At 45.7% G+C, this 15,863-nt stretch overlaps 1 protein-coding gene across 1 annotated transcript; it reads left to right on the forward strand.

Annotated features, from left to right (window-relative positions):
- Positions 1 to 2,127: 2,127 nt before the first annotated feature.
- LOC311317153 (endosome/lysosome-associated apoptosis and autophagy regulator family member 2-like) lies at positions 2,128 to 15,646 on the forward strand (the record flags this gene model as incomplete). Its single annotated transcript, XM_084448180.1, has 22 exons — positions 2,128 to 2,232; positions 3,971 to 4,091; positions 4,188 to 4,377; positions 4,550 to 4,697; positions 4,920 to 5,009; positions 5,193 to 5,298; positions 7,700 to 7,849; positions 8,033 to 8,121; positions 8,618 to 8,798; positions 8,936 to 9,064; positions 9,919 to 10,009; positions 10,129 to 10,231; positions 10,383 to 10,520; positions 10,718 to 10,990; positions 11,092 to 11,265; positions 11,436 to 11,625; positions 11,738 to 11,834; positions 12,139 to 12,240; positions 12,424 to 12,550; positions 14,729 to 14,907; positions 15,087 to 15,249; positions 15,578 to 15,646. 22 exons carry the CDS (start codon positions 2,128 to 2,130, stop codon positions 15,644 to 15,646), a joined length of 3,015 nt encoding a protein of 1,004 aa, XP_084304306.1.
- Between the last annotated feature and the right edge of the window lie 217 nt (positions 15,647 to 15,863).

Below are 15,863 nucleotides of genomic sequence, written 5' to 3' on the forward strand. Positions count from 1 at the left end.
CAGGGCACTGAAACGGGCCAGGAAGATTATGGCCGCCCACTGGGGCTATGGCCTCTTCACACCGCTCCCCTCTGGCAGGAGGCTAAAACTGTTCGACACAGGAACAGCTTTTTCCCCTCGGCCATCAGCCTTATCAACAAGGCTCCCCTCTGACTCTCTCCCCTGCCCCTGCAATTGTTGCACTATACTGAGTACTGCACTGTGTCTTTTGTAGGCCAAATGCACTGCTAATTTTGCACTATTTGTGTTTTGAACTGTCCTGTCCTGTTTTTGCACTGGTACATTGTTGTGTTGTTGTTGGCGTAAAAAAAATTGTATGTATGTCAAGTACACATGGCAATAAAAGGATTCTGATTCTTATTCTGAAAACCTGGTGACATTGTGAACAATGTGTGCAAATGTCTCTGGGCGTAGTGCAGGGGCAGTCACTGGGAGGGGAGGTGCTCAGGGTCCAGGAGGGTCCAGGGAGCTCAGGGGCAGGGGTCCAGGCCGGGAACAGGGGTTCAGAGTCCAGGGGTTAGGGTCCAGGCTGTGAGCTGGGGGTGTACGGCCAGGACCATAACATTCCAAAAGAAGTTGAGCATCTTGGAGACACTGACAGATATACATCACATTAAGCTTATTAGTTTGTTTATGTTAAAACTATGTAATACAAATGAATGAAAAATGTATGCAAATAAATTACATTTTAATTTAATCAGTAAATAGTTATGGTTGGTTCCAATGGAATATTAATATAGTACAGTATCACATGCTGATGATAAATAAAAGAGTTTCTCTATAATTATTTTGTTTATCATTGTGGCTGTCGGGAATGATGTAACGGGGGTGTCATTTTAGATTTTATGATATGCACATGGCGTAATTGCATGTATTGGAATTAGGGAAGAGAATTGAGCTAATTGCCAAAAGATAATTAATTATTTGATTATTATGGATGATTTGTCTAAGCTGGGTAATGCCCTCTGCATTCCACGTTGGGAAATAGGGCTCTTGTTGATTGTACCAAGATGGGGTTGACAAACCGAATGTGTTTCTTTTTTCTTTTCTTGTGAATTTGATGGATTCTGAGCCAAGTTTAGAAGAAGTATTTACATGGATTTTTGAAGCTGTTCAGTTTCTTAGCAGAACATGAAGTGGGGGGTGTTGCAGATTTACTGGACTGCATGACTGTTGTTCTAACTCCAGCCACTGCAGCCAGGGGGCGGATTGATTGATTTTGACTAAACCGTTTGTGTAAATGTTGGAGTTTGTGAGAGATGGCGTACAGAAGGTAGAAGGCGATGGAGATGATGTAAGCCAGACAATGGCTTCATGGGCCTCCGTTTTGGTACTGTTCTGTGTCAAACCATTAGTCAGTCCAACCAATAGGCCATTAGACTCAGTTTTTTAATATTAAGGCTATTTCTGTTGCTGTTGTATGGCAGTTTCCCATGAGTGTCGATAGAAAAACAGGTTTTAAAGTGCAGGAAAGTTGGAACTCACTGCTTCTGCCTTCTGCACCTTGGCTCCAAGTAAATGTGACTCAAGGAAGAAAATATAGGGCTCCTTAAGAATGAGTAAAGATCTTAAGCTAAAGACACAAGCCAATTGAGGTTGGTTTCACTAGTGTGTGTGTGTGTGTGTGTGTGTGTGTGTGTGTGTGTGTGTGTGTGTGTGTGTGTGTGTGTGTGTGTGTGTGTGCGTGTGTGTGTGTGTGCGTGTGTGTGTGTGTGTGTGTGTGTGTGCGTGTGTGTGTGTGTGCGTGTGTGTGTGTGTGTGTGTGGTGCGGAGTATGGCTTACAGGTTTTCACACAGCATTAACCTACAGAATTGGTAAAGGCTTTCCTTGATAACACACATGACATTTTAGAGATAATCGAACGACAAATAACAGGGACTGTATCTTGGCTGTCAATCTGTGGCCGCCTTCTATTCACTCAGCATAAATAGCCTGCGTTATCTACAAAATGCATAAGTGACGTCAGCCGCGTGTCAGTGACAGCCAGTTGCATCTGAGCGCAGCTTAGCGGTGTGGGTGGAGAGTGGCGCGCGCATGCATGATAGGGACACCATAACGAAAATCCCCCACACATATTCATGCATTTATTCCAAAGCCCCCGTGGAAGGTTTCAGGACAAAATGAAAATGCTGGAACGGTCGCGCTGGTTCTGCTTTGTTCATTGTTTTTTTTTCATCCTCAGCGTTTGTCAATCCGCGTCTGCGACCAAGGACCTGCGTCCGTGCAATGAGGTAAATGCTTCAGCGCAACACAGCGCCGCTGTCACTATTGTTTATGAAGCTGTTATAAAATAGATTAAGACGATTGTTTGTCAGTCCAATTAGGCTAATATATTGTACGTACGCTATGTAAACCAACAAAGTTTATTCCATAACTACAATCCACACACAACTGGTAATGTTGAAATAACATTCGAGATAGGCTATCCTGTGCCACTTATATACATAATATATATATATATATATATATATACTAGGTTGCTCAGTGCGTATTTATAGTTATCGAAATTACAGACTTTGCGGTTGCTTATTCTTTATCGGCTTAGACATGCTGACAAAACAACAAAGGCTTCATAATAAGATGACGCGCCGCACAAAGCTTATGGGGTGGTCGGCCTCCATCCCTCTCCGCACCGCCTCCCGTTGCTCGGGCAGAGTAATATTACCGCTGAGTAAGAGGGAAAAGTGGAACAGTGAGGGGCCCGGCTGTCCTGTGAGATCCAGATATGTATTATTACAGCAGCCAGGAGAAAACAGCTTTCTGTTTATATCTCAGTGTGAAATACAGGATCTCTATCTCGGCCTTCGAAGTTGGATCACCATAACACCTTCCGGAAAACCGTTATAGGTTGGTGGTCCGTGTAATGGAGAGCCAGTAGGCTACATGATACAGCACCCCTGAGCATGATGGGTAGGTTGCTCCTGTCCCCTGCTCTCTTCGGTATCCATGGTGACCACGGTCACCATGGGGAACGCAGGAAACACATTAACCTCCCCCATCCCTTCTTATCTACCTTCAACTCTCATGGTCAATATTTACCCAACATCTCTTTCTAAGATCAGTGGGACATCACAGCAGACAGGTGGAGGTACCCTCTTCCAAGAAAGGGTTGCTATGGCAATGGGTGACTAAGCTGTTTCTAGAGCTGGTCTCTTGCCCAGTGTGTTTGTGTGTGTGTGTGTGTGTGTGTGTGTGTGTTAGGAAATAACCAAATTACCAAAACAATTGTTTTTTGGAACTGGAGATAGGTGATTACAGAACTATTCAAAAGAGCTTAAGCTTATCTGCACTCAACACAGACACACACACATGCATGCGGTATCCTGTCAAACTTGCACAGACATAAATACATGGTCACTCAGGGACACGGATCGGTGTCCTTTGTCGTTTTACAATGTGCCATTGCGGAGAGCTCTGTGTTAATTTGGCCCCTTGCTGATTGCCATGGTAATGGTGGTTGGACAGCAGGACCGGGGGGAGGAGGTGGTGATGAAGGGGAGCTGAAGTGATGTATTGCTGCGGAGAGAACGCTGAGACATGCATCAATCAAACACGACCGCCCGTCAAGACGGCCGTCCGGTTTCACAATGCAGTATTCCCTCGCTGTTTATCTGGTCACATAGAAGTCATTGTGCACGCATACACTCACACACACACACATACACATACTGTACACACACACACACGCCTATACTATGTGTATTATTGTTGATCTGTTTGTGGCTGAACCGGTTTTGCAAGTATAATAGACTTGATACACTGTCCTAAAATAACCCTGTCCACGAGCACTCAGAAGACGCCATGAAAATGTGAAGAATAAATGTGGCAGCCAGGCCGCGTGCTCACAGTAGGCCTACATTCCTGTTTCATTCCCAAGATTCTTGTGCGTCCAATTTATTGATTTATGAATCTCTTCGTGTGTATGTTTGTATGTTTGTGTGTGTGTGTGTGTGTGTGCGTGTCCTGCAGACAGAATACTACTATGAATACACAGGGTGTGACAGCACAGGGTCTCGCTGGAGAGTGGCCATACCCTACAGTCAAGGCTCCTGCTCAGAACTACCCACACCCACCAGAGGAACAGACTGCTGTGAGTAATGTGTGTGTCTGTGTGTGCGTGCATGCACATGTGTGTGTGTGTGTGTGTTCATAAATGTGTGTGACCCTCCTCTCTCCTGTCTGTTAGCCTTCTCGTGTGCGCCGGGGGAGTTTCTAGAGATGTCCACTCAGCAGTGCACGCCGTGTGCAGCCGGCTCCTATTCGCTGGGCAGTGGCTTGCGATTCGACCAATGGGACGCCATCCCTGCTGGCTTCACCAGTCTGGCCGCCTACATGGACCCCGGGCCTAATGGGGAGGATAGCCAGGCCTGCAACGGGTAAGACCAACATAAACACAAACACACACCAGCCACACACACACACACATGCACGCATGCGAGCACGCACACAGACAAATGCTGTTAAAACAAACTCATACAACACAACAATTTGCAAATCTTTGATCTATCTTTGCCTGTGTGTGTGTGTGTGCGTGTGTGCGCGCTGTAGCTCGTCATGGACACCACAGGGTGTGTATCTGGAGTCGAGCCGTGACGACTGCACCGTGTCCCTAGTGTACGCTGTCCGTCTGGAGAAGAAGGGGTCAGTCTCGTTCAGCTACCAGTATCCCGACAACAACATTTTCTTCGAGTTCTACGTAAGTCCAGACTTCCTATCCTACCCAGCTCTCCTTACTATTCACAAGGAAACAGCAGGGTTTGTTTTAAATAGTACCAAAGAAAGTAAGAGTCCGCACACTGTATGTTTGTTTTAAATAGTGAAATAACGTACGGCTGGTCCTTGGTTGGGAAAATCATCTTCTGTTCAAAGAAGGGAGAGGAGGATGTGATGTTGTGTGGTTGCCGTGGTTACCATCTAGGTCCAGAATGAACAGTGCCAAGAGATGGCCCAGACAGAGGGACTGAAGTGGATCAAACCCACCAGCAACGGAGAGTGGGACACACACATGGTAAGGGTGTGTGCATTCACGCGTGTGTGTGCTTATGTGTGTATGGAGGTGGCCTGTATGTGCATGAGATAGTTTTTTTTTTGGGGGGGGGGGTATTTCCATGCTTCTTGGCCCCTGCATTGGGTTGTGTGTGTGTGTGTGCGTGTGTGTGTGTGTGTGTGTGTTATGTAATATCCTCCCCAGGTGAATCTGACATCTGGCACCAACATCCTGTACTGGAGAACCACTGGGATCCTGGTCGGAAGAAAGATGGTCAAACCTGTGCTGCTGAGGAATATCCAGATTGAGGGTAAGAGCACACACACACACACAGGTTTGTTTTTATATCCTTGTGGGGCCCCATAAACCTAACCATAGCCATAAAACATAAACCTAACAGTAAATATAACCTTTGATCCCCAACTAAATTGGAAACCCTAACCTCTGACCCTGAAATTAACTCTAACCCATCAAAATGTCCCCACAAAGGAACATTTTTCTTGTTTCACCATCCTTGTGGGAACAAGGATAGTTAAAGGGATAACACAGTGAAAACTGTACTTTCTGGTGTTTTGTATTATACTGTACTGGTATTGGATAGTGGCATTGTATGAACACCAACAAACTATCAAATGTATGCTTCTTATGTTTCAAATGTGTTTCTTATGTGTGTTTCTTATATGACAATTACATTTTTTAGTCCCATTTTCAGCTCTTTTCTCGTGTGTGCGCGCGTGTGTGTGTGGGGGGGGGGGTGGGGGGTGGAGGTGTATATTTTGGAGGTATATATATTATATATTTTCAGTCACGTGTGTATGTAATTTCGTTCATTTGTTACGCAAAAACTACCAGATCGATTTCCACCAAACTCAGTGGAGGGGTATCCTGGCGTCGCCAGCCTGATCTTGCGAGCTCACATTCGATTTCACTCCGCAGATCAGTCTGGATATCCAACAGTTCTAACGGAATCCGCTCAAACAGAAATTAGTTTGTGCCAATCACAACCGTTTATCTAATATGGGGCGGGTTTAATAAGATGACAGAACAGAAGAGCACCGTAGAGGCACTTTCTCTGATTGGTTGTAGGTCTATTCAATTGCGTCCAGAGGCATTTTGATCTACGCCCATTGGTAAAGCCCCTTAGGAATCGGAAAGCAACTGTGAGTTTCCAGACCCTTCGCATTTTTGCAAATTGGGTCTGGCTAGTGGAGGGGTGTTGCATGGGCCAATTTAGAACCCATTAAATTGTGGAGTGGATCCGAATCACCGGGCGGATCCGGGCGGATACACAAATCAGTGAAGATTAGAACCGAGCTGGGCCATACTTGGACCATTTCCTTCACACTTCACCTTTACGTGTCCTACCAGGAGAGCCTGGGATTGTAGTGGCAATTCTTATCCTAACAAATTAAAAAATATATTTATTTTTTTTGGAAGGTTGGCTCTTCTTTAGAATGAGGAGCCCATTCAGAATATCAGCTTTATTTACTTTATTTACTGTTTTCGCAAACAATATTATCTTATCTTTCTATATATTTCTATACAACAAAATAACATCTGATTCACGAGAAACACTGACTGTATTAGGAAAAAGTACATTTTCTTAGCCTTGATCCTGTGGTAGGCTATTACATATAAACTGAGGCGTGACTGCAACAATTTCAACTCACCAATTTTGGTTACACCAAAAAAAGGCATTAATGCACTGGGGCATTCTACAGTAGTTTGTCATGTATTTATTATAGAATACATAACCTACTTCTCACAATGACATTGTCTTCATTTGATCAAACACACCTGTGTACTGAATCACTTGTCCTATTAAGGCCTTGTATTGCAGCGTTGTGTTGTGCATATAGGGGCTATTGTGATAAAATGATATGACCTCATGTGTTTATGTTTATTTAGGATCCCCATTAGTTGTTACCTTGATAACAACTATTCTTCCTGGGGTCCACCCAAAAGTACATTTCGGGGTGGTGTGGGGGGGATGAAGATATAAGTCAAAATTTCCTTTCATAATTTACAGCACCAAATAATTATTTAAGAATTATAAATTCTGCAAAACATTCTGTCATGGGAATGTTGATCATCCCAGCACCTCAATCCGACCCAACTGCAGGAAGCATTGCACATTTTTGGATTAAACAACTCCAGTAGCGATATTCTATTATAACCAGAGGGTATTACAATAACATTCAAAACAAGGTCTATTGACTGCATGACCTGTTATGTCTCCAGATGTCATGACTCTGCGCCCTGCGAGTAGGCAACCCCTTGTCCGCTGTGCGCGTACAGAGTCTTGTAGACTTGTAGACTTGTCTTGAGGCCCTCTGTCTCTTTCCAAACTCATCGATTATGTTAAATCGCTGCGCTCCCCATGCTGTCTGCTACTTTATTAGGGGTAGGATAAGCTACATCCTCTCCCCCTTTCTGTAAAGCGTATTGTATTGCCTTTGTATATGAAGTGGGCTACATTTATTTAATTGATTTGACTAATAATCAATTATTGCAGTGGTATTCTGCTCGATTCTATAGATGTCACATTCAACCACTGTGTTATCCGTTTAAACAAGAGCACACACACACACACACACACACACACACACACACACACACACACACACACACACACACATCCTTTGATTCCTGAATGTATGTAGTCAGTGTTTTGAATACATTCATGTTATGTCCTCTCTGCATGCGTCCAGGTGTTGCCTACACATCAGAGTGTTTTCTGTGTAGACCTGGCTGGTTTAGCCCCGCCCCTGGCTCCTCCTCCTGTCAACCCTGTCCCCGGAACACCGCCTCCAGCAAGGGAGCCAGTTCCTGTAACCCGTGTCCAGAGAAACAGTACTCTCGTATGTATAAATTACACACACACACACACACACAAAATATAGACTACTCTGGCATAATGATTGTTTTATCTGTTGAAATGTTTTATTATAGGCCTCTCTTCTTCTCTCCCTTCCTCTCCTCTCCTCCTCTCTCCTCCTCTCCACTCTTCCTCTCCTCCTCTCCTGTCCGTTCCTGTCTACCAGATGAGGGGTGGGCTGAATGCAAGGCGAGGCCTCCATGCTCAGAGAAGGACTACTTTCAGATTCACACGGCCTGTGACAGCGACGGGAAGGTCGGTCTCTCTCCCGCCAACTTCTCCCTATCACTCCAGCTAATCACCTCTGGGCGATTGGCTGCCCCGTGACTCTGAGGCCCTTGTGGTCGATCAACACGGTCACAGCTCTTTTCTGTCCTGACCCCGCAGTGGGCAGGAGTCGCTGCCCATCTTTCGCTGCAGGCTCAAAACTCACCTCTTCAAGAAGTACTACCAGGATCCCTTCCCTCTTTAAGCACCTATTGTATTTATATGTTGCACTTTGGCTTGAGCACTAGATTATGCTCTTAGTCACTTGTTTATAGGGGAGATGCACTTGTGATTTCTGGCAAGTAGTAGTACACTGATACCAACGTTAAATGCAATTATTGTAAGTCGCTTTGGATATAAGCATCTGCTAAATGACTGTAATGTAATCACTCACTCGCACATCAAACACACTCACAAACACACCCACGCAGTAGGAGAGAAAGGACTTTGATATAAATTCCCATGACTGCTGTGGTGGTTACAGACGCAGGTGATTTATCGGTGGGTGGAGCCCCGTATCTGCGTGGAGAACATGACAGGGTCGGTTACACTGCCCCCTATGGGTGAGAGAGAAGACTGCCCCCCTTGCAACCCCGGCTACTACAACACAAACGACTCCACCTGCTTCCCCTGCCCCCGTGGAACACACTCCGACGGCTCCTCAGGTAACAACTCACACACACACACACTCATACGCACGCACACACACACATACACACTTTTGTTCGAAAAACTATTTTGGCTGTACTGTGTCTAAATTGTGTTACGTATGTGTGTGTGTCTGTGTGTACACGTGTGACAGTGTGTGAAGAGTGTCCTGCAGGTACAGAACCAGTACTGGGATATGAGTATAAATGGTGGAACGTCCTTCCCTCTAACATGAAGACTTCTTGCTTCAACGTGGGCAACTCCAAATGTGATGAGATGAACGGTGAGACCAGCCGAGTCTTTGAGGTCCTCTGTCAGGGTTTAGTCTGTGTTAGGAGCAATGTAGGAGCAGTCCAGGACTTGGGACCTCGACTTGGACTTGAGCACTGATGACTTAGACTTGTACTCAACCATTGCCTGCATGCAGACTCAGAAGCTGGAGACGAGAAAGTCTATTTTTCTCCCTCTTTTCACAGTATCAGCTAGTATCGGTTCTTGATTTCGATGGGCTTGTGTCATCAGTGTCATCATATGTCATCTCATAATCTTACGACATCACCAATACATTTTTAGCTACGACCAGTAGCTTTATAGCTCCCTCTCTCGGCTGCTTGGTCGGTCCACAAAAATGTCCACAAAAAATGTTTTTACAAAAATTGGGTCTGGCTACACATGCATGGCCACGACGTGGTCGCAGCTATTGCAAATTTGCGCTTGTTTATTTGTATGTCTGTGCCAGAGTGGTGCACTGGATCCAACCTTGGAACTCCACTCAGAGACTCAACCTTGATGACTCAGACATGGACTAAGCTAATGGAGACTTGATTCGGACTCAACTCTTTTTTTGGTGACTCGGACTTGGACTCAGACTCGAACACTGGGGACTCGAGACTCACCTACAACACCAGTTAGGAGATACATAACGCCTTTGGATCAGGCGTATTCATAGGTCTGTCTGCGTTTTATTTATAATTCATTTTTCAGCCCATGATTTGGGCTAATCTCCCAAGATTCCTCAAAATAGAAAAACAAACAACAGTCATGTAGTGGACCAAAACACGACACGTTAACAGGTGAGCAGGTGTGTGTGTCTGTGTGCAGTATCTGTTTGTAAAAGGGCTGTGAATCTTTGCTCAGGGTGGGAGGTGGCAGGGGACCACATCCGCAGCGGGTCCGGTGGCTCTGATAATGATTACCTCATCCTGAATCTGCACGTTCCTGGCTTCAAGTGAGTTTGACTACAGTGTATGTGTGTGCACACGTGAATGCGTGTACTTGTGTGAGAGAGCGTAGGCCGTCTCATTTGTGTGTGTGTGTGTGTTAACTCTGGGCGTGTCTGTTCTCCAGGGTGCCGACATCACTGTCTGGGATGACGGGGAGCGAGTTCGGCCGGATCACTTTCCTCTTTGAGACAATCTGTACTGCGGACTGTGAGCTTTACTTCATGATGGTGCGTGCCTGTGAAATAACAAACCATTTTGTCTTTTTAACCAACATGCACATAGAGAAATACATTTGCAAAGCATTCAGGTGATACTATAATAATAGTAATGCTGATAAACGTTTCAGCTGTAATCCCTGTGCTCTGGCGCCCCCTGCAGGATGTAAACAGGAAGAGCACCACTGTGGTGGAGTCGTGGGAAGGCAGCAAGGATAAACAGTCCTACATACACATAATGACCAGGAACGCCTCTGTCTCCTACACATGGGCCTTCCAGAGAACTAACCAGGCTCTGGACGTGAGTATACAGTCATGTTTCTCACACACACACACACACACACACACACTCACATACACACGTGCACAAAAGAGAGATAAATAGATTAGTACTTTATTTATGCCTGAGTGGAAATTGAAGGCGCGCTTACAGTACACGTTGTCCACCACATGTATATAATACATGCTGTGTGTGTGTGTGTGTGTGTGTGTGTGTAGGCACGGCGGTATGTCAGTGATGTGGTGAAGCTCTACTCGGTGAGCGTGACTAACGTACAGGACGGAGTGGCATCTGCGTGTCGAGCCTGCGCCCTCGTATCCCAGAGTTCCCAGCGGTCAGGCTCGTCATGCGTTCCGTGCCCCGCGGGGTTCTACATTGACAGGGACACCAACCGGTGCCAAGAATGTCCACCCGACACGTACCTGACCGGGCATCACACCTTCGGTCAGGACGCATGTGCACCTTGTGGACCTGGTAGCAGAAGCAACAAGGTACACACACACACACACACACACAGAAAACATAGAGATACACTGTGCCATTTTATGTTTGCATTTGGTATTTTATTTACACTGTTGGATGTTCATCCTAGGAACATTCGCATTGCTATAGCGACTGCACCTTCACCCATGCAGAGAACAATCGCACGCTGACCTTTGACCTGAGCGTGCTGAGCGCCCTGGCCTCGCTCACCAACGGACCCAGCTTCACCTCCAAGGGCACCAAGTACCTTCACCAGTTCAAACTCAGCCTGTGTGGACACGAGGTGACAGACAGACACACACACACACTCACAAATACACATATTAGTTCACATGCTACAGTAATTCAGAGGCACACACTCATACATATATATATATATGTGTGTGTGTGTGTGTGTGTGTGCGTGTGTGTGTGTGTGTGTGTGTGCGCGCGCGTGTGTGTATCCTGCCGCAGGGAAAAAGGGCGGCAGTCTGCACAGATAACGTCACTGATCTGGCCAGTAAAGAGGTGCAGAGTGACTCCGCCCAGTTTGTTAACTCAGTGGACAGCTTCGTCTGTCAATCGACCATAATCCCTGCGGATGGGCGGGGCTTCAGGACGGCCCTCTCCTCCCAGTCCATCAGCCTGGCCGACACCTTCCTTGGTATGAACATTTCGTCATTGATACATTGACTTAGCAATGAGAATAGTATCTTGAAATAAAAAGATTACATGGATTGATTGAAAGGTTTTTAAATGATCTTTCTCTCTCTCAGGAGCAACTGTTGACAGTGTTTTGGACGGAGTGACCGTCAAACCAGAGCTGTACCCGGAGAACTCAAAGGGTGTTCCAGACATAAACTTTTTCTATAGGTAGGAACAACATTGGACTGGAGGACATAGAGAAGCCTTCATTCATTGCCAATGGAGAAGACAGTATTTTTTTTTGTATGCTATTTATTTCCATTTTCACAGAATGATAGAAATCAAAATTACTTAAATCCAACCCAATACTCTTCCTTCATAATGCCCTCACCCCCAGCCCAATGTGTCAATATATTAATAATGTGGTTTATTTGTCACGATTTGGGTACCGTGTACAATGAATGGCTTAGCTGCAACCCAAAATATTTATGTGCACATACTATGTGTCATGACCACGCTGTCTCTCCGCCAGGTCTACCCAGGCAACGGCGTCCTGTGAGCGCGGTCGGAGTGTGGTGATCACGTTGCGCTGTAGCCCAGAGAAGACTGACTTTGGAGAACTCTCTGTGCCCAGGTACACACACCTGGCTATTAGCTAACCTGCTTCAGTACACTCGGCATCCGAGGGTCTGTGCAATGATGTGTCTGTCTGTCTTTGTGTATGTATGTGTGTGTGTGTGTGTGTGTGTGTGTGTGTGTGTGTGTGTGTGTGTGTGTGTGTGTGTGTGTGTGAATGTGTATGTGTGTGTGTGTGCAGCTCGTGTCCGGCGGGCACGTGCGATGGATGTACGTTTTACTTCCTGTGGGAGAGTGCCAGTGCCTGCCCTCTCTGCACCCCGGACGACTACCACCAGATAGAAGGAGCCTGCAAGGGAGGAGCCCAGGTAACACACACACACCTCGCACACCTCGCACTTCATCTCCTCAAACACCCTCATCCTACACACACACACACCTCGCACTTCACCTCCTCAAACCCCCTCATCACTTTGGTTACAGATAATATAGTTTCTTCCTTAGATAAAAGAACATTGTGCTGCCCTGTTTATTGATCTGTCTAAGGCCTTTGACACTGTTGACCATCCTTTACTGTTAAATCGATTATGTAGCATTGGCCTAGATGGAAATACATGTAACTGGTTCCAGAATTATTTATCTGATAGATCTCAATGTGTGAAGTTAGGGGGTGCCCAGTCGGACCTTTTGCCTATAACTAAAGGTGTTCCTCAGGGGTCAATTTTAGGTCCTGTGCTATTTACCATTTACATCAATGATATTGTATCCTCGGTTAGTGGTTGTCAATTTCATCTTTATGCTGATGATACCATTCTGTATTGTGTTGCTGACTCTGCGGAATTAGCTATTGAAAAATTGCAACTTTCTTTTAATGCTGTTCAAGATGCTCTTGTGTCTCTCAAGTTAGTTCTTAACAAGAACAAAACCAAATATATGTTGTTCTCTAGGGTAAGAGATCTTGACCATAATAGTCTGCGCATAACTGCTGCAAATGGATCCTTTATCGAGAGAGTTTCAGAATATAAATATCTGGGCATTTGGCTCGATGATAAATTAACATTCAAATTTCATATTGATAATCTTGTGACCAAACTACGGCAGAAAATTGGCTTCTTATATAGGAACAGAACTAGCTTTCCAATGCTTTGTAGAAAGAGGATTATCGAAGCAGTCTTTTTATCTGTCCTGGACTATGGTGATGTAGTCTATAGACATGCCTCTGCTTCTACTCTCAGATCTTTAGACACTGTCTACCACTCAGCTCTTAGATTCATTACAGGAGATAGCTATAACACGCATCATTGCTCCCTGTATGAAAACGTTGGCTGGCCGTCCCTTTCTATGAGACGTGAGAAACATTGGTTTTTATTTATTTTTAAAGCTCTTATTGGTAAGCAACCACCTTATATTACTTTTATGCTGGATTGGAACTCTGGGTCTTATCTAAGCCGTTCCAGTGAGGTGCTCCTGCTCAAGGTTCCCAGAGCTCGTTCCAACCTAGGAATGACTGCTTTTACTGTCAGTGCTCCAAACCCCTGGAATGCCCTCCAAAGCACTTTTAAAATGGCTACCCTCCCTTCGTTTGGTCATTTTAGAACTATGGTTTCTGAATTTTGCACATCTTACTGTAATTGTTTTTAGCTGTATTTCTTGTTCTGTTCTTATTTATTTTAACTTATTTTACTCTATTTTCATGTTGTGCTTTTAGTGTTATTATTGCCTTACCTCTGTTTTATTCATGTTTATCTTTGTACTATTTTATCTCTTTTACTCGTCGTCACTGTAAATGAGGGCAACCTCAGTGTCCTTCGAGTTTCAATAAAGGTTATTGAATTGAATTGAAACACCATCATCCTACACACACAAACCTCACACTTCACCTCCTGAAACACCATCATCCTACACACACCTCACATACCTCGCACTTCACCTCCTCAAACACCATCATCCTACACACACCTCACACACCTCACACTTCACCTCCTCAAACACCATCACCTTTAGCCGGACGTCGCCACCCTGACCATGTGAGCTCATTCTGCTCTCTACGATCAGTCTGGACTTCTTCCCATCCACATGAATCCAACACGAATTCCAGAAATTAACCGGGCCAATCGGGGACTGCTTTCTAACTGCTGTTGTGCCATAGTAGGCTAATTGAGTCGTCCCGAAGCAACGAGCGGTAAAGTTAACGTTAGTAGAACAAACACAGCCATAAGTGCAGTTATTGCAGAAATAGACTCAATAACAACAATTAAACAAGAACAAGAGTAATGCGCTAGCGGAGTTTCTCAGTTGAAAATACCTTTTCGCCATTCTTCCGACTGGATTTGGCAAACGTTTTGTTGCGCTGATTGGCTGAAGGAGTTTGTCTGTCAAGGCAAGTACTCCCGCCCACATTCTGGGCGGCTAGAAGTCCAGACCAAGGACTTCTAAGGATTTTTTCTGGCGAAGAAATCTGTCATCCAGGCTACATCACCCTAACTCTTACTTTGACATACTCCCTTTCTCCCCCCACCCCCATCTATTTGTCTCTCTCTCTGTAGGAGAGTGTGTACATGTGGAACGAGCCAAAGTTGTGCAGCAAAGGTGTGTCTCTACCAGCCAGAAGCTCCGCCCCCTGTGAGGTCATCGCCCTGTGGTTGAAGGTGGGGGTTGGGGGCGGGGCATTTATGGCCGTGCTACTTATATCCCTTACCTGCTACTTCTGGAAGAAGAACAAGAGGTGAGTGACACTGTCCTGTCAATCAGACATCCCACAATCAGATGGCTTTTTGAACCATCCTGTGAATGCTCTGTCATTGCCCCTGCTCTGTGCCTCGTGTTCCTGGAGTACAAGTACTCTCGTCTGGTGATGTGGCAGGCTGGAGTATAAGACAGTACTCTCGTCTGGTGATGTGGCAGGCTGGAGTATAAGTACTCTCGTCTGGTGATGTCGGCCAATAAGGAGTGCGAGCTGCCGGTGGCGGACAGCTGCGCCCTGGCAGAGGGGGAGGAGCCAGAAGATGAGGTGGTCTACGCCCAAAACTCTTCACTGCTAGGCAAGCTCCGGGCCATCGCCAACAAGGTATGTCTTTTCGTATTGCCATGTCACCTTATGTGTGTGTGTGTGTGTGTGTGTGTGTGTGTGTGTGTGTGTGAGAAGAGAGGAAACTTCAAGGAAGTTGCCTGATGAAGACCTAAGGGTCGAAACGTTGCGTATATTTTCAATAAAGTGGACCGGGAGAAATCAGTGAGCGGATCTTTCCTCTCTTCTCATGTACAGTATGTAATCTAAGATCCAGCACCTAGCCTACTAAGGTTGGATGTGCGCACAGCTCTTTTGCCTTTTGTGTGCGTGCGTGTGTGTGCGTGTTTATTTAAACAATTGTGTGTGTGTGTGTCACTGTCTGCAGGGGGGGGGAGAGAGCAGCGAGTCAGTGCAGCTGAAATCGTCCCAGTCAGAGAAGTGGGTCTGGGGGTAAAGAGGAGCAGCAGAGAGAGGAAGACAGAAGAAAGCGTCAAGTAGAGAAGAGCAGGAGTCGGTGAAGTTGGCACTGAGCCGCTTTCCTCCTCACGTGTCCGACTAGTCCCAGAGGACTCCATTCTGGCCCCAGTTTCCCCAGCATCAAGTCTGTCTTCATGATTGTGTAAGAAACTGGTCTGTGAGCCCGGCTCCTCCCATCTTAACGCTGCCACACA

This window comes from Borostomias antarcticus, assembly GCF_949987555.1.
Source record: "Borostomias antarcticus genome assembly, chromosome: 13".
NCBI classification, from domain to species: Eukaryota; Metazoa; Chordata; class Actinopteri; order Stomiiformes; family Stomiidae; genus Borostomias; species Borostomias antarcticus.